This window comes from Oenanthe melanoleuca, chromosome 2 (assembly GCF_029582105.1).
Source record: "Oenanthe melanoleuca isolate GR-GAL-2019-014 chromosome 2, OMel1.0, whole genome shotgun sequence".
Classification (NCBI taxonomy): domain Eukaryota; kingdom Metazoa; phylum Chordata; class Aves; order Passeriformes; family Muscicapidae; genus Oenanthe; species Oenanthe melanoleuca.
Window position 1 is genome coordinate 129793514 of NC_079335.1, and position 19186 is coordinate 129812699.

The following is a 19186-nucleotide window of genomic DNA, read 5'->3' on the forward strand; positions in this document are numbered from 1 at the left end:
ACAGTTCTCTGCTCAGCTCAGGCTGTAATTAGAACCTCTCATTGTGGCTAAAAGAGCAATGAGTAATCAGTGTGGCATGCTGGGGACCTGGGAGTAGCTCCCAGCACACACTGGAGAAAAGATACATGTAGAAGATAATGATGCCAATATATGAATTTTCTCCCAAATTGCCATCAGTTATCACATTGAGCTCTGCAATCTCTAAAGAGTTTCATTCTCTGATTTAAGGAGCTCTCTACCACATATCTTTGAGTTCTTTGCTTTTAATACTTGCTGTGGAGCAAGGACTCCCTCAGGTCAGTTAACCTGTGTGACAAATAGGTCCCTTATTATTAGTTTAAGATTTCCTTTCAGTTTGATTGAATGTTCTAGAAGATAGACAGCAATATACAATTTTTCTTCCATTTACCATTTATCATTTTGTTTACCTTCAGCATATCTGCTCCCACTCATTTTCTGTGTAAATTAAATCTGATCTTTTCAGTCTCTGCCATATGACTTTAATCACTGTAATCTCTGAAGTCTTCTATCTTACTCATTATGCATACTGCATGCTTTTATGATACAAAGTGAGCCATTACTTTTCTTGAATAATCTATGAGGGTGCATAGATATTTTCTCAGAGTACTTATAGTTTTTTTAGAATCTGTTTGTACCTCATATTGCTCTCCTTCATGTTGATCCATTTGTATTTGCCACTTATGAAGTCTAACAGTTTTCAGAATAGAAGCCATATCTAGGACCTCAAATTCCAGGCCTTTGTTACCATACACAGTCACATAATGTAATTCTATTCAGAAGTTTAATGAGCTTTCTTTTATGACTATTTATGGGGAGTTCTTGTTCCTCTCTTGTTCCTTGTTTCTTGCTGTGCCACTGGGAGTTTACAGCATGTGAGGAGTATGTGTGCAAAAGGATAACCACTTTGCTGAAGCAGAGTTTGCTTCTTCCTTCATAATGGAAAGAAGAATTGCTGTTTTCATCAGGAGTCTAAGTGAAGGTTTTTTTGCATAATATTGGTTGCAAAGACTGGTGAGCAGAGAAACTTCCACACTGATATAGCAAAGGGATGTAAATTCTGTTTTCTGCAAGGAGCTAGAGTTGTGGCTTGGGTGGGTTTTCCCCTGTATCATCCAACAGCACTCCTGGAGCAGCCTGCACTGCAATACAGCACCTGTCCATGCATACATGGCACAGCTCCCAGACAGTGTCAGCACTCGTGTGTAATGCTCCCCATGGAATGTATTATCAGCAGCAAATGCATCAGAAACATGGCAATGGCAAATCTGAGCTCACACAGAAGGTACTGGCATCAGAGCAGATTTATAGGAACAGTCTCTAAAGGATACTGCAAAGTTTACAGTCATGTTCAGAGGAATATATAGCTACAATCATCCACATATTACTGCCTTAATCTACATACTGTTAGTACCATGTACACTGAATAACTTTTGGTCATTCTGAATGTGCACAAGGAAGGCATAACAGATTAGATTTTCTGTATAACAAATTTTTCAGATAAAAATAGGAAAAGAAGGTGTGCATTGATATTCTGAAATGGAGCATTGTATTAGCCAGACATGTTCCTGTAAATTAAACCTGCCCTGACTGAACATCAGACATGACACATGAACACCTTGTCTGGTTTTTATTTTTCATTCTGAGTGAAATGAGCCACAACTGCAGGCACAGGATGCAGCAACACAGGCAATGCTAAGCTCTGTCCTCTGCCTTACCAATATGTATATGGGAAATAATGAGTTGGAAATCCTGGAAGCAAATCTGAAGGGTTAACATTCCCCTTCCAGGGTGACTTTTCTATAAGAACTTGCTAATAGCAGAAGAGGTTTTGTCAGGCAGGACAGATTAGGATGTGCACTGGGATGGAAGTATTCAAGCACTATTTCATCTGTCTTCCTCTGTTGCTCCTCCTGTTTCAACTAGGAGGAATTTCCTGTCTAAATGGATTGCAATGGTTATATCTGTACAAGATAAGCTTAAGACTTGTGTAAAATGTGCTGCTGCTAATTAGTCAAGATGTCATTAGTCCGAGGAAATTAATTGTACATAAATAATGTGGAATTTCAGCTTCATGGCTCAAGTGATAAATTCAGATTCTTTTCAGAATTGTCTGTCTTAAAAATAAAATAGCAGAAGAGGATTACTAAGCAAGCTCTTCAAAATTCCCATTACCCTGCTAATGAAGATTTAACACACAGCCCAGAAGACATGGTTGATCTGTACTCCTTAAGGTCCTTACAGAACAACAGCATTGGCATGTCCCTGGCTGCTCTCATCAGAGGGAAAAGTAATTGTGACTTTGAAGAAGAAACTTGTCAGCCTCCCAGAAGTACAGGCCATGCTCAGCAGTGGATGGGTAGTTAAGAGTGCTCTCCTTCATTTTCTGCACTTCAGGGGAGTCATCTCTTGGGTGCATGCAAAGGCTGCTCTGACCCAGTGCTGTTAGAGTAATTAAAGTTCACTTCAGGGTTCATTGTCTCAAGGATTACACAGTACAGAGGTGAAGTTTGACTCGATTTCTTATAAAGATGCCTAGTATTATTACTATTATTACCTGATATAATTTTGCAGTAACAGTCAAAGGACCAAATCTGAGGGTTGAGACTATTTTTTTGTTATTGCAGAAGCATAGGATTGTGGATGCTGTGCCCTCAGTACAAACACCTAGGGAAACCTCATCCATCTCCTCAAAATCACTGTAATCTAATACCATGATTGTCCTTTCCACCTCTTTTTTTACAATATTCTTATTTTATTTCTCAATGAAAAGAGGGACTCTTCCAGTAGTTTTTTTTTCAACTACCTAGTAGTTCATGCATTGGACAGAGTGTGAAGCCTACAGGAAATGCCATGAGATGAGAACATCATTTCAACACTCAGCTTACACATCTGCAAAGACTGCACAGGCAGGAGGCTGTGCAGAGCCAGACTCAGAGAAGGGGGCACATGTATCTCATTTCTTAAGGATTATACGTTCTGTTTTGTCATATAAGTTTGGCATAGGTTCCAACCAACTAGTTTGATTCTGGATTCTGTTAAATATAAAATAATATATATTGGGAAAGCATTTTCAAACCTGTAAAAGATTTTCATTCTGCATTTTTTAGCAAAACCTCCAACTATCCTAGAGAAGACCATGCCTAAAATATTTGTTTGTTTTGAAAGTACCACCCAGCTTTCTAGTAGAGTGAAATAACTGCAGTAGTTTGATAAAAATTGTTTATATTTTATTTACCTTCATGGTCTGGAACTGTTATCTTCTTTTCTTCTCTAATCTAAGGCAGATACTGGTGCCAGAAATCTCATTCTATCCTCTCCTCTTAAGTTTCAGAGTGATTTCTCCACCACAGATATCACTGTAGTCAGCTAGAATTTCTAGAGATGATAAATATAAAAGGAACAAAATCTTGCAAGTCATCTATGAAACAGGGTTTTTTTGAATATTTAAGACAAGTTTCCCTCTATTTTGGGAACAGAAATATTTGGCTTCATTAAAAGCCTGAGGCAATGTTTGTATCAGCTGAGAGCCAAGGTTTATAATGAGCAATTTTCCCATGTTTTTCTTGGAGCCTCACTGAAAGTTGCAGAGTTCTAAACTAGCTGTAACTCTTACTTTCTCATCTTTTTTTTTTTTTACTTGAGAAGATGGAATTTTGTTAGTAATGAAAAAACAAATCTTATAAAGGCTTGAATGAATCTCCAAATAATAACCAAGATTTTTCTGACATTCTTATATTTTACTTTAGTGGCAGAGACTATGGGTAAGATCCTGTGTCAGTTAAAAAATAACAAATAAATTAATGTGTGAAGATATATGTGGGAGCACTTAACCAATTTATACACTCACTCTGCAATCTTTTTGTTGTTTAGCACTCCTTTTCCATCCTGGTCTTTAAAGATTAGCTATGTTGTTTTTACTGTCTTCATCTTTTTTATCTTGACTCCTCCCTCTCCCTATAAAATAGTCCCCACTCTTCATGCTTTACAACATTTTTCCCATCTATTTGTTTTTTAATTTATCCTTATGAATTACCATGTTCCAGAGATATTATCTTTGCTCTACCTTAATCCATTTTTACCCTTTTTTTTTCCCAGCCAATATCAATGACACTTAATGTAACAACCTAGTGGACACAGTGGAAAATCATTTCACTGGCCAAAATAACACTTTGATAGCCTGACATCAGATTTTTAAGTGGCATGTGTCATGTAGCATTCAGAGATTTGAAGAGGAATGAATGGCCAAGCCAAGAGAGTTAGTAGTTGATCATAAAACCTGTGTGTATAGGAAGATAAACTAAAAGATGCTTTTTTACCCACAATCCAAACACAACACAAATATGTGTAAATACTCCATCAATAAATGCAAACACAGCACATGAATATATATTTAGATATTTATGTGTAGTGGAACTTTCCTATAGTGCTACCAGTAGACACACCTGCTTTATGAGAACTTCCTCTCTGCAGCTCTGAGGTGATTTATGTCCTGGTGCCTCCAAACCAGCAAATGGCACCTCTCACTGCCACTCTGAGCAGTGCTTGTGCACAGCTGCAAATCTGTTTTCTTATTCTTTCTTTTACACTCAAGTAAGTTCTGCAGTGACAAGAAAGAGGCCAATTTTGGTTAAAAGCATATCTAGTTCAACAGAATATCTGGCAAACAGGGAGAAAGGAAATTATACAATTGAGAGTAATCAGAAAACTCTTTTGATGGGTGATTACCATCAAATTGCAATGATTCTACATGGATCCACAGAGCTTGGTATCAGCCCAGCTGCAATTTGACATTTTTATAAGATCATCATTCTGCATAAAAGAGCAGCTTATGAATAGCATTATTTTTGTAGTATGCTGAAGAAGAGGGAGGATTGAAGAGACCAGGTATTTTAAGTCACTGAATACAATGGGTCTCAAGCTCAGCCAGAGCTGTCAGCTGAAATTATACCATTTTTTTCTTTAAAGTGAGCATTGCAGATAATGCCAGTGGCTGCAGTTTCTAAAGTAGGATTCATTAGTAAATCAATTACTAACCTTGAACAAGGTAACCCTTTAACCACAGAAAACCCATCAGTGGTGTAAATGGGTTAAATAAAGTCTCTCTCTGCCCACTGTGTTCAAGTAGGGCTGGTCTCTGGCATAGTCTCTGCCCAGAATTTTTCAATCAGACACTGAATTGCAACAAATTGTGCATCAGTCCCTTTTGTTCTTTAGTGAAGTCACCTTCCTGTCATGTCTGAAACTGGGTTATCATCTGGTTTCTGACATGCCCTGGTCCTTTAAGGCTTCTAATTATCATTGCAGCCACAGATTCTTGCTGCTCCTATCACCCCACCCTTCCTCTCACTACATCTACCTCTCTTAAGTAATTTTCTGGGAAAATGAAGTACTGCTGTCTCTCTGAAATGCCTACTTAGCTCTGTGTGCAGCTGCTAGGGTAAGGCATGGGGGCAATACCTTGTGCTAAACTATGGCAAATAGCATGAAGTCCTCTCTCACATGTTCAAATTAAAGAACCTTAATATAAAGATTTAATTGTGTATATGTGAGGTTTCATACTATATATATTTAAGGAGAGGAAACTACAATTTCAAAATTACATGTCGAAAAGTGGTGACTATGGAAAAAAATCATGGTGTTAGATATGGGCATTCCAGCCCATAAACATTGTTTGTGGAACTGTAAAGAAAGAAATCATAAGTGAAAGGAATTTTCCATGCATTTGACATTAGTAGGACTGAAACTGGACTACTACCATCACTTCTTTCTGATGGTCCCTTCTAAAAATTTTTAAAATTTATGGAGCTCATAAATCACCAGCTATGCATATTAGTGAAAGCTGGTAGAAGTCACTCCATCAGTGCACTCAGGATGGGGTTCAACCACCACGAGGGGTGCCTGACATTAAGGTGTCAGTATGTGGCTGTCCCCCAACAACCCTTTATGCTGCAGCCACTTTGGGATTCCCCAAACTGCATGTGTCTCAGCAAAGGTGGCTGAGCCTCACCAAGCTGTCCAGGGCCCCTCCACTCTGATGGAGGCCACAATAAAAGCAAGTAGACAACAGCTTGAGGCAAATTAAAGTGACAAATGATACAGACCTTTTTGGTGGATGTGATTAAACATTAAGCAACAAGTGTAAATCAAAGCAGCAAAGCTTATGTCAGATATTTTATATTTTGGTCATTTCAAATCAAGACTGGATTTTACCAAATTGAAACTTTGGAGTAATTTGACATGGCTGCAGTCAAGTGTAGCTTTGGTTTTGATAGGGTATTTGTTGGAGAAGTATCATTTTTACAATAAAAAATAGAAAAACAAGAGAGGCAAATGAGGGGACAAGAGAAGAACATCTTTTCATATTCTAATTGAGTGTCTTTCTCTATATTACAGTCCCAGTTCCTCAACTCAGAAATGTATTTCACCCTCACATATGGGATACATGGAAATTTCTTTTGCTGTGAGAGAACAATATGGTGGCATTATGGACGATGAAGCCAATTGTTTTATTTTTTCTCTCTCTCTTCTTAGTTTGCTTTGTGTATTTCTCTCTTAGATTCCATTATTTTAACTTTGATGCTGCTCTCTTTGTGATTCCTGGATAAGCTTTAGTCACTGGCAAAAGTGCTCAAAACTTTGGCATTTCCTCCGTGCTCATCACTGTTTATGATCCTTTCTCCTCTCTTCTTCAAAAACTCCTGTTTTATTCACAGATGTGGAAAAGGATGGAAAGGAAACCGTTGCCACATAAGTGCTAAGCCTCTTCAGCCTCCAAATTTCCAACAAAATGGTAGGTCTGTAAAAAGAAAGTAATATCTTTCAATTCATTCTTTGAGTATTTCATTTTGCTTATTTCTGTCTGTGATTGCTCTGATTTTGCAGATATTTGGATTGGACTGGGTATTGGTTTCTTACTGATTAAAATTGCAGCTGCTGCCTTGTATTTTCTTTTGAAGAAGAAAGTGCCAGAAATGTAAGTGAAACTTTTATTTTGCATATAGCAGACATAAATGTGGCAAAGAGCAATGGCCAACTGCCCAGGCTCATTGGTTTCAACTTATAAATCTCCCCACAGTGTCTTCATATGCAACACTGAGCAGAAAATGTAACTTTGCAACAAAAGCTGACCTTAAGGGACTCCAGTCTGGAAACAATGAGCAATGGCTTGGTTGCCTAGAATGTTTTGATTGTGGCATTGTATGATTGTTCTTAAATTATAAAATTCAGAGGTTCTTAGGAAATGCCTTCAACTGAAAATTCACTATTTCCCAGATATATTTACAAGCACTTCCTGCCATCCCTCTGATAATCTCTGCTTTTTCTCTCCTCCCTGATTTTTTTTCTGTTTATTTAACTTCTATATTGCTTCTCTGCCTATCTCTTAACTTATTTTTCTAGATCCTCCTCTGTCAGCAAGTACCCAGCACTGTCCCTTCCCCCTTTCAGCAATTCCTGTGAACATTTCCTTGTCCATTTTTGTGTTGTCAGATTTTCCTCACCCATCATTTTCTTCTCCAGAATTCATCTTCAAAGCTGTCTCTTTTCCTTTAAACTTGTTCTCTGCTATAGACTTTCCTCTCTTTGGGGATGTTGTTATCTCCCCAAGTATCTACTAAACTGTGCAGACTCCTGTCCTGGCATTATTGCTGCTGACACATCTCCTGTCTGCAGGCTCCCCTGGCAGGTGGAGCTGTCTATGGACACAGAAGCAAAAAGCTGAAGCAGAGACCTTTATTGGTTGTGCTTCTGTTAACTGAGTGCACAGCTTCACCTGCTTTCCTTGCATCTCCTTCCTCTTCTTAAAAGCAGGAGTAAAATTTCCTCCTCTGATTTCATGGGGCTTTAAGATTTAATTCATTCACATTAGTGCAACCTGCTGAGGCACACATATGGAAAAGCACTTCAGAAGTGCAAGATTATGATTTATAAGAGCTGCTTGATTTTTGGTTTTGTGATTTCAATAGTTATCTTTGAAAAAAAAAAAAAAGAGTTTAATTTCTCAAAACATGTTTGATGGTGTTTTAATTTAAAGATATTGTTGTTTGTTACACTATTTCTTCTGTGCTCTCACTCAACACTCCTTCCTACCTTTTTCTTTCATAAATGTCTACTTAAAGGTTACTGCACTGCCATTCACATCTATTTTACCCACATATCTATATTTAAGGAATATTTTTTATTTTCTTGTAATTATATGTTAGAATTCAGATTTTGTAACCTGTTGTGATATGATGCTCAGCAATATGGTCCTATTAGGTATAAAACAGGGATGAATGAAGATCTTAGTATGGCTCTAAGAATAGACTAAAGAATCAGAGCTGTGAAAGAGAGGATTAGACAAACTTACAAAACAAAGCTTATTCTGGTCTTGATTATTTTCATTAAAGCTTCCAGAAAGGTAAGTTATGATGATGGAAATATTTGTGACTACAAATTTTGTCTATTAGGAACCAAGATCATCAAATCATTTTGCCCACGCTACAAATAAAATTTTTTATTTCCTTGTTTTTAATCACAGTGAATTAACATGTAAATTAAAATACTTTTATGGGCATCTTGCTAAGAAATAATCTAGCTAATAAATGACAAATTGTTTGAAATCATGAAAACAATGAAATCTGAAACTTTGAATTTGAGAAGATAAGTTCATGCAGGCTCTTCCTCTTCAGCTACCTAGTGCCTACTTTGATTTGGTATACAAAAATCACAGCTGGAGACATAGTAGTAAATTAAGGCAAGTTATTCCTGAACTGCTTAATCAGTAATCAGAAGTGACTAGTCAAAATGCAGCCAATGTTAATGTACTGAAGTTTGGATCTTTAGGATAAAGCTTTATAAGAAGTGACTTGTGTTTGCATAAGTCTGTAAAATGTACAATGTGACAGCACCACACAGAGGCATGAGACTTTACTCCTGATTTTTAAAGGCATTTGATGAATGAGAGGAATGGCACATAGCAGATACTTTCCTACAGTTAATTTTCACTTGTGTCTCTTTTAGCCCTCCTGACCCATGTTATTTTCTTAAAGTCATTAGGCACTAGAGTCACTCTAGGGAAGCTTTCACATGCTTGAGGCCTTTTTTACTACCTTTTGATAAATTCTATTGCTAGCTATGTTTATGTGATTTCTTTTAGTGTCCCTTTGCTTTACTGTGTAGACCCACCCATGCAGGCACTGGCACATTAAGAGCTGTAGGTTTTAGCTCCCATGACATCTCAAAAGGGTGTGCAGGTCCATCTAAGTCTCAATGGAAATAGTACAGGAATGTGCACAAGAGCTGGAGAAGTTTAAGAGTCCAATATAACTCTTTTTTTTTACATCAGTAAACCAGGTAGGAGGCAGTAGGGGTAGGCTGGGCACCCCTCAGGTGATTTCTGGCGAGAAGTTTGTCCCTAACAGCAGTAAGAACCTAAGTCACATTTGTCCCTCTTCTCTAGAAACATGAATAGTGCCTTAACCCTTCATTTCAACCCAGAATGGATGCCCCACTTCCCCTTTGCTCTCTCCTTCTCCTTTGCAGAATTTAATTTCTGATCTGCAGGCAGTAAACACTCCTGTTACTGAGTGGGAGTTACTGGAACTCATCATGTAAGTTTATTTCCTAATGGACAAAAGCAGCCTTACATGGCTTGGCAGCAGCATGCTTCATTACCATGACAGCATTCAGATATGCCAGATACTTCCCAGTCCCCAGCTGGGCATATGTGAAACTTTTGTATAAAAACCCCAAATCAGGGAGGCTTGTGAGTTTCTCTCATTCCTGTTTGCACTTTAGAGATGATGTTCCCTAGTCCAGAAGGGAAGGCTGCCAGTTGCTTCACTCCATCAGTGACATCTGTCCTTGTTGACCAAATAGAAGCAAAACTTCATTTTAGCTTCCATTTTGTTGCAGATGCCTTCTAATGCTTCATTGTAATTTGAAATGTGGGAGTATGAAAAGTGACTTTCTGCCCAGCCTTTTTGTAATTGCCTCCAAAGCAGTCAATGTCCCTGGATCATTTAAATTTGTTTCTTTCCTGTTCTTGAACTGTTCCGTCCACTACAAGGCCAATGTACCACATCTATTAACAGTCCTGTCAATATTAATGAACACGAAGCATTAATTTTTCCAAAGCATATAACAATATATCTTACCATACAAGCAAAAGAGTGAGAAACAGGTGTTCTGTGAAAGCATTATAAAGTGATAGAAAATCATGGGCAGAAAGGGCCCACAGAGGCCATTTTTCATCCTAGACTCAGTTGTATCACTCCTGAATTCTCATTTAAAAACCTCTAGCAACATGAATTTGAAGGCATCCTTGGGCTGTATTGGTACCTTAGGTAGAAAGAAGTTTGCTGTTAGAAAGTTACTTTCCAACTGCTGTTATGTCTGTTTATCATTTCAGGTCCTTCTTAAATGACAATAAGTTCCTTCTTAATGGACAATAACAGATCATTCCCTTCCTCCTTGCAGAAAGCTTTTTATCTTCTTGAGGACAGTTCTCTTGCCTCCTTACAGGCTGAACAAGCCCAGTGCTTTTGCCTTTCTCCATAGTTAAGGTTTACTTGTAATTATGATGATTCCCAGTTTCTGTTGCCAGGCTTTCTGCAGTCAGACCATACTCTTGAGGAGGTCTGGTGTGGAGGAATGGGTGGTGTATTCCAGGGGAAGCTCTCCAAACAGACCTGAAGGGCTGCCAGAGGTCATTGCTGGCTGTGCCTCTGGCTCCTGCATCCCAAAGAGATAAACAGAATGGCAGCATAATGACACTTACTGAATCGTTTTCAGCTTGTGAACTGAAACAGAGACAGATACACTTCATGTACAATGGCAGAAAAATGTGCAGTTTTATGGGAAAAAGTAAACCAAAATTTGGAAGCATCAGCCATAACTTGTTTGGGAATTGTTGTGTTAGTCTGATGCTGCTATCCAAATCCATTCATTCTTCTGTATTTCTTTATTCTGAAGGATAAGTCAGATGTCTTCAGTCTTCCTGAAATGTACATTTGATGACCACCCCACACAGGAACAATTGCATGGAAACAAGAGGAAACACACTGAAACAGAGCCAATCTCTGTAGTCTGTAGCCTTCAAACTCACTAAAATGAAAGTTGATAGGACTGATTTAAAAAAATAAATTCCCTTAAGTGACTCAGAAGGCACAAAGTACAGACTTAGTAAACCTAGACAGCATATTAACAGTCAAATCAAACATCCAAGTGGCTTGTACATTATTTTAGATGCAGCTTTTGGGAAATCTTCTCTTCTTGCATCTGGTCTCCTTTTTTTTTTCATGGGATGTGCAAAATATAGCCTATTTCAGCAAATCTAAATTTAGTTGAAAAGATTTTAAATATGCTTTGGAAATTAATATATTGAGTTTTAGTTTCTGTTAAGAATTGAGGCTTTAGCACACCTATAAAAATTCTTTAAAAGGATTATTTTAATTAGTAGCTTAATTTTAATTAAATCTTTGGTCCACTAGAATTTTGTCATTGTTGTTATGGATCAGATGCTAAGCATTATTCCACTACTGTATTTCCTAAAAATCTGTGTTCTGTATGAAAGATTTGTTTTTTCTTTTTGAAAGATATATTGAAAAGTACAAAATTATGAGCTCTTGCATCCAAAAAATGAAATCTAGATATTTTAATTTTCCATTAACAAGAATGTTGTTACTCAGCAGCCTGTTTATACACTAGTGAGTATTTTGTGGAGCATATAACATCCTCCTGCCTTTGTGAAATGGTAGTGGGGAAACCTCTGACAAGGCAGTAGTTTCTGCTACTAAAGAATGCAGATGAGCTCAGCAAAGCTATGCCCCATCCTACCTCAACCTAAGATGATTAATTCTCTCCTTTCCTATTGTGGTATTTCTGACTGTGTTAGAAAACTCAGTTCTCTCTAAACTACCTTACACACATATTTAAGGGTTTTTTTTAAACTTTTTTTACTGCAGTTACCACTCATCCAATTGATAGATTGTGGCACTTGTGTAAACATGGGATTAAATTTTCACTTGCAAATTCTTTAAGGCCTTTTAAGTAATTTGAAAACACTTCAGAAATTTTAAGGTTATCTATTTATATCCCTTAGAAAGGATTGCTTGCAGCATTCACAAACAGGGGTAACTATATACGTTTGCATAGACATATTCATATGTATGCATCTATGGATTTTTTTATGTATATGTATGTGTAGCATAAATTACATAAGGCAGAATATTCAAGGTGACTTTCAAAGCCCTGCTTTGACAAAAATTTTTCCTAAGAACATGAGAGAACTTGATAAAGTTCATTTTCCATCTAAGTTTCTGGTGCATACATTCAAGCAGTGCCCATATTTTGGGCCATAAAATTCCCATTATCCCTAAGATTCAGTGACCAATCCATGTGCTTTTCATGACTCAGATCTAGAGTGGGAGGACACCTGAAATCTGCTGGACTCAGTTTTAGTGCTTGAGACACAGGCAGGACTGAGTTTAGCTCTAAGCACAGCAGCCACAAAGGTGTTGGAGCACTTGGGCAGCACTGGTGCCCAGAGTTGGGCACAGAATCCTCCTGGTCAGCTCTGCTCCTTGCAGAGGAAGCTGGAGATCTGTGTTCAGCACGCCCCTGCTCTCAGAACAGAGATGAACACTGAGCTCATTCTTGCCCAAATAAGCTGTTGCACAAACTGCTCAAGTTTAAGGGAGTGGTGAAAGAGAACCAGACCCATCCCCATCCTTACCACCTGCTCTTGGCACAGCAAGGGTGGCTCACTGAGAACTGTGGGACTGGTGTTGCCCTGTGGAAGACTGACCCTAAGCAGAACTGATTTGTTTAATTTCACATCATGCTTTTAGGCCATGCAGTTGGTTTGTGATGCCAAAATGAGGCATCAAAATTAAGGGATCCAAGTCTGGCCCTTTGGGCACTAGTTTAGAAGCAGAGCCAAACTCCTTAAAAATTTCTCATCTGAGTTTGCTTCTGGCCTCAGATTTTCAAGCTATGCTTTCATTTTATGGTAAAAATAAATTTTTTACACATTTTCTGGACTATATTCAGGAAGACTGGGATGCAAATATATACTTAGGCTTATAAATAATTTGTCATTGCTTCACTAAGCAAACTAAATGAATCAGAATATAATGATCTATTACAGTTAAGATTAGATCAAATGAAAAAATTATCAGGTTCAAATATTCAGCTCTCCCCATTGTTGTGTCAGGTAATCAAAATAAATTATGAGACTGGCATTAGAAGCAATTACTTTCTGGCAGCCTTGTTGTGGAAAATTTTAGGGAGACACATTACATCTGGTTTAGTCTAAAACCCAAACTTAGTTTCTTGAACTGATTTAATTCATAAGGCAGAATATTTCTGTGCTTTACTTGTGTCTTCCTCCCAAGCAGCCATTCTGGTTTTAGCTATTTGCAACAGGAATAATCCATGTGTCTCCTCTGTGGCTCCCAGTGAGGAGCAGCTTCCCCTCCCAGCATCTCTGTGGGCTCTGCCCCTGTGACTGCTCCTGTCCCCTTATCCTGCCAGAGACACAGAGCCTGTCTATCAGAGTCTGGGGAGACATGGCTTCAGACACCTGTAGGAACAACTTTGGAACAAAAACACTCTTTAGCACAACAAAATTTATTTCTCCATCATCAAGACTGATAGGAAGCATTAGGGAAAATTTTTGTCTTAGAATCTTGTACATGCAGATTTCTATGTACACAAGGCATATGCTCTTATTCATAAAGACTGTGGAAAAAAACCAAAATAAACCTAAATGTATCTCTTCAAAAGCAAAGATTAACTTCTGATTCGTTCTTCAGTAATTTTAATTAATTGATTTTTATATAGTATTGGAATAGCTTTGATGATTCTGGGTCTCTCACTGCAAGAAAGACATTGAGGTGCTGGAGAGAGTCCAGAGCAAAAAACCTGGTGAAGGGTCTAGAGATTAAGTCCTATGAGGAGAAACTGAGGGAGCAGGAAGTGTTTCACCTGGAGAAAAGGAGGGTCAGGGGAGACCTTACTGCTCTCTACCACTACCTGAGGTGGGAGGTTGTGGCCAGGGGGGGTCAGTCCCTTCTCCCAGCAAGTGACAGGACAAGAGGACATGGCCTCAAGCTGTGCCAGGGGACCTCAGGCTGGACATCAGGGAGAATTTGTTCTCTAAAAGGGAAAAAAAAAAAGCTTTGGAACAGACTGGCAATGGAGGAGGAGTCACTAAACCTGTAGATGGAAGGGACTGGACATGGCACTTAGTCCAGCTGGCAAAGCAGTGATCAGTCAAATGCTGGACTCAGTGATCTTAAGAGTTCATAAATGATTCCATGATTCTGTGATTTCAAGCATTGTGGACTATTAACAAGTCATCTATATGGGAAAAAAATATATCCTAGCTGCAAATTCTACCCCCCATTCTGCTTTTGCAGAATAAATGTGATTAACAGCACAGGTCATAAGTGCTTCCAAAAAAAAAAAACAAAAACAACAAAAAAAAAAAGATATATGAAGACTTCTATCAGGAAAGCAAATCTTTAAGCCTCCAGATAAGGTAATAGATATGAGATCCATAAATAACAAAACTGGTTCTATTCATCTCTTATAAATTGTTTAAGGCATTGTGTTAATGAAAAATTTGCATTTCAATACCTCAAGTGATTATTTATTCATGGCTTTGTAGCAAAAGGTATGGGTAGCTTCTATAGCTTTAAAATTGATGCTGATGATTTTGACCCAAAAAGCAAGTTCTTTCCCAATTAATTGGAAAACAATTAAATAACTAAGGTGTTCGTGAACTTGGAGCCTTAGACCATGTTAATCACTGAATTGTCAGTGTGATAGCAAAACACAGGAAGAGCATGATCTCATCCCATGCAAACAAATTATAGGAATGCCACTTTTAAGGTAATCTCATGTTTTATTTAATGTATACCATAATACCTGCATTTTACAAATACTAAGTAGTTCTATTCCCATGCAGAAGCATATTTTTAGAAGCAACAGATGAAAAATTATTATTTTAACCTAGACATTATTTATCCAGAATATTAGTTTAATTTCATTAATTTCAGTAGAACCCAGCTGTAAATAAATTTCGCCACCTATTTTTTCAACTTAAATCTGTTTGGTTATTTGACAACTTGTCTGATATGGTGTTTTGTTTTGTTTTGTTTTTTTTTTTGGTTTGACTTTTTAAGGAAAGTGAAGGAAACTGCTATTTCTTCATTTGCCAATCCATTGTACAAAGATCTTAGTTCATCTGGGAAAGTAAAGGTAAGCTGCCTCTATATGTTAATAAAAATGTGAGGTTGTAGTCCTCAAATAGTTTTCCATTAAAATAATGCAATCCCTTATTGAATGCTATTTAAAATAAAAGAAATGAGAATTAAAAATTGACTCAGCACTCAAATCAGTTCTAGTGCATTTTCAAAACATAGTAATATTTGAAATCAGCTCAGTTTTGACAACATCTCAGTTTTTATAATTATTATGACTATGGGCTGATGATTTGGAGGAAAAAAAGTGTTTTGGATTAAATATCTACCTACACATAGATAAGAAGCTTACTGGGATTTGTCTCCTTTTGTATCTGGAAAACAAACAAACAACTAACCAAGAAAAACCATCCAGAAAAGCAAACACACAACAACAGAAACACATCAACAACAATGAAAACAAAAATGCATTATTTGGCAGCCAAGTTGCCTTTGCACACTCACTTAACTTTAATAAAAGACTTTATAATCATTCCCAGTCCTTTAAATGTACATCACAATTCCCATCACGGTAAAATTCACCTTGACACTAAACAAGCAATTGACCACACATTTCCCTGGTACCATTTGCTGATCAGAATTAAGAGACTGATAGAGTAACAAAGAATTTTTTAAGTAAATTGTACATATATATAAAATTGAACATACTGCAGCAAAATAATTAAAGGCAAGATTTAATTTTCAAATTACAGTGATAAGTAAAATTAATGTCTTACATTGAACAAGAAATATATGATTGAATTAAAATGAGGGTGTCTCTAGAACCTTGAGAGGAACCCTGGAGTAAAAAGAAAAAAAAGCCAAGAAATATATTTTAAATATACTTCCTGCCCTCATTTTGTTACTACCCTTATTAGCACGAAAGAGCTAGGCTTGGTTTGAAATAGAAAATAAAACTTCCTTGTCCTTTGCACAGTCAATAATATAAGACTCCACTGCAGCTTTGAACAGGATTAACTATGACATGCCATTTACTTTCTGTAAAAAGGTCCTTACACCTGATTTTAGAGGCATTAGATCAAATGAATTCACTTATAGGTTGAAGTTTGTGAGAGCTCCAAGTTGGAAACATTCCCATCACAATCATGTCCAATTCATCAGGACATTTTTATTTTAGTTAAAATAGATTCCTGACAGGCTTCATTTAATAGCAAGTTGAAAAAGAGAAGCACAGTCAGGAGAGACATTTTCATGGAAGACAGCCCCAGGCATTGTGATTGAAGTCCAGCCATGTACCAGAATTTCCTCTATTTTCTCTAAGACTGGGAAAATACATGTTTACACTAATTCTTCTTTTTAAAAGAAAACAGGCATTATGAGTTTTCTCCAAGTCTGATGAGACTTAAATCTGAATGGTATATCATTGATCAAAACAGATGAAAAAATGTGAGCAAAAGCTCTTGTCTTCAGCTGAACACTCACAAGTTATGCCCTTGTGGGAGACTCTGAGATTCATAAAGAGAGTTCTCCTGAACCTTCCTGAACACCAAAACCATGTGGGCTTAGCATAGCTACACTTTGCTCATAATACTCATAATTTTGGATCCATAGAGTGTGTTACCCAGGCACCACACGGCAGAATATATTATTTTCAGCTCACTAAAAATATTCTGAAGCAGTTTTTTTTTTCCCTTTTTATAGTCTCCTGGGTATGCCACCTCATCTGCTGTTCAAATCAGTGTTTCTCCATGGCATGAGGTATGTAATAATACATTTCTAGGATGTGTGTTGGGATAGAAAAGGAAATTCATTTGCAGAGGAAAGGGAAAAATGTCACTTAAAGTCAATGGTGTATTGCTACTTATACTGTTAGCACCTCTAGAAATCTGAGAAAGATGAGCAGGGTTGAATTGTTTGGCAAGGACCTCAAAATAACAATTCTAGGAGTGCTGCTCATCATGGCTACTTGTTACACCATACACTAATTCAGTAAGTTTCAGTCTGGGCAGATGCTGAAGAAAATGTTTAGAATTACTGAAATCCTTACCTAGGGTTCATATTACCTACATTCTCATACATTTTTCATTCAAGGAAATTATAACTATTTCCTTGAATAAAAGGAAATTACAATGCCACGTACCAAAATTAGTGAGCCACTGCAATTAGATTATTGTACTCAGATTGCCTAAAATAATGCTAAGTTAATATTAGAGCAAAGGCTCTGGAGTCAAGAGGAAAAAAAGTGGAAACAGATGCAGAAGTAAGTTAAATGACATGATCAGGTGCATGTGTTATGTAATTGTTTTTGTGGAACTATGCTAACTTTATTCAGCTGAAAATCTGGTCTAAAAATGTTCAGAGATTTTATAGTTTTCTTTAACATGTTACTTCTATAATGAATCTACAGCCATTTGTATGTGCATTTTTAAAAATTAATTGAATCACTTGGATTTTAAATTCCATTATATCTTTTTCTTTTAGTATCCATTTAATGAAAATGTGAATGCTGCTTCTTTCCCGAATCCTCTCTATGGTGCAGCAGCAGAAGACATGGAGAAATTATGCAGCTCCTTGAAAACATAAACACAAAGCAGGATCAACAGTGATTGCAACTCTTTGCCTAAAGATTTGTTATAAAATCTGGAAGTGTGTCATGATACTGTAGTATTTGCAATATGAATTAATAACTCATCACAGAATAACTCTTACTAAAACAATTATGTTCAGAAAGTAAATTTGTATTAGAAATGGAATCCATACATAAGTAAACCATAATTATATATAGTCTTCTGTCATTTCTGTGGGTGCAGAAAGAGATTGATAATTACAACTATGAATTCATTTTGTACGTTTGTACAGTTCAAATTCCAATATGATAATAAAATGTTTAATCAAATCCAGATTCTTTAGGTTTGAGAATCATAATTTTATGTCCATTATTTGAGAAATTATGACTTAAATATTTCTGTAATTTTTCATTAGAAAGGGATTTTAACTGACTCCTTTAGTGTTCCAAGATGCAGAAGCAAAAGAAAAGTCTTTATAAAATTAGAAACTAAATCAAGAGTGGTCATGAATCATGGATTTGAATATCAGCTCAGAGTGTGATTCATCTATGTGACACACCAGTATATACACTTATTTTTAAAAAATATTTTTATTATTAACCTTGACAGTTCTATCTGACCAAATTTCCCTCTGGTCAGCTCTGCAGTTCTGTAGTCCTGACCACTGTGCTCCTGATAAATTTAGCTTAGTGGCTGACAGAGGGTGGAAACTGGCATGTTCAGGAAACCATATTTCTGCTGAATAGGTTGGCCTCCCACACAGCTGAAACTTATGTCAGCCCATCCTTTCATGAGAAAGGTATCAGGGAGGAATTTTGGAGTGCCTTGTGATTCTGATTGTCATCCTCTGTGGTACCAGGCATAGCTTGTAACAGTGTTTACACTTTAAATAACCTGACAAAATGTCATCTTCCATAATGCCCACTTGTGTTACACGATCCTCACTTTTAGCTTGAAGGCTTAACTGTTCCTGCTGTGCTTGTGTTTTCTCCCTTACTGTATTTCTACAGCCTGCTTAATTTTAAACCCATTGGCAAGTCTTAAAGTTACTAAACTCCTACAAATTGCATGAAAACAGACATCTGCACTGTGGATGGTGTCTCTGTTAATATCTTTATTCAGGGAAAGAGGAATTGCTTGACATTTATTAGACTTTTGAGACTCCAGACAGAAAAGCATGCTGATGCTTGCCTTCATTCCATCATGCACAGATCTTCTTGGTTTGGGTTTGGTGCTTTGCTTTTCTTTCACTTTTTCTTTGCAGAATAACCATAACCTAGAACTGTCTATCTATATATCTCTCTCTCTCTATATCTTTCTATATATCTATGTATCTTTCTACCTGGGGCCACAGAACTATTTTTTGACTTAGGCTTTTTTTTTGTCTGAATGACATGTTGTTTCATGGGT

At 37.1% G+C, this 19186-nt stretch overlaps 1 protein-coding gene across 1 annotated transcript in view; it reads left to right on the forward strand.

Moving 5' to 3' along the window:
* The window catches only part of MALRD1 (MAM and LDL receptor class A domain containing 1), a 230720-nt gene extending 212609 nt beyond the window's left edge, over nucleotides 1-18111 (forward strand). Inside the window, 5 exon segments of the mRNA XM_056482973.1 lie at nucleotides 6735-6811; nucleotides 6904-6994; nucleotides 15192-15267; nucleotides 16911-16967; nucleotides 17691-18111. Of these exon segments, the coding sequence (XP_056338948.1) occupies nucleotides 6735-6811; nucleotides 6904-6994; nucleotides 15192-15267; nucleotides 16911-16967; nucleotides 17691-17792 (403 nt within the window). The 3' untranslated portion in view covers nucleotides 17793-18111.
* The last annotated feature ends 1075 nt before the right edge of the window (nucleotides 18112-19186 follow it).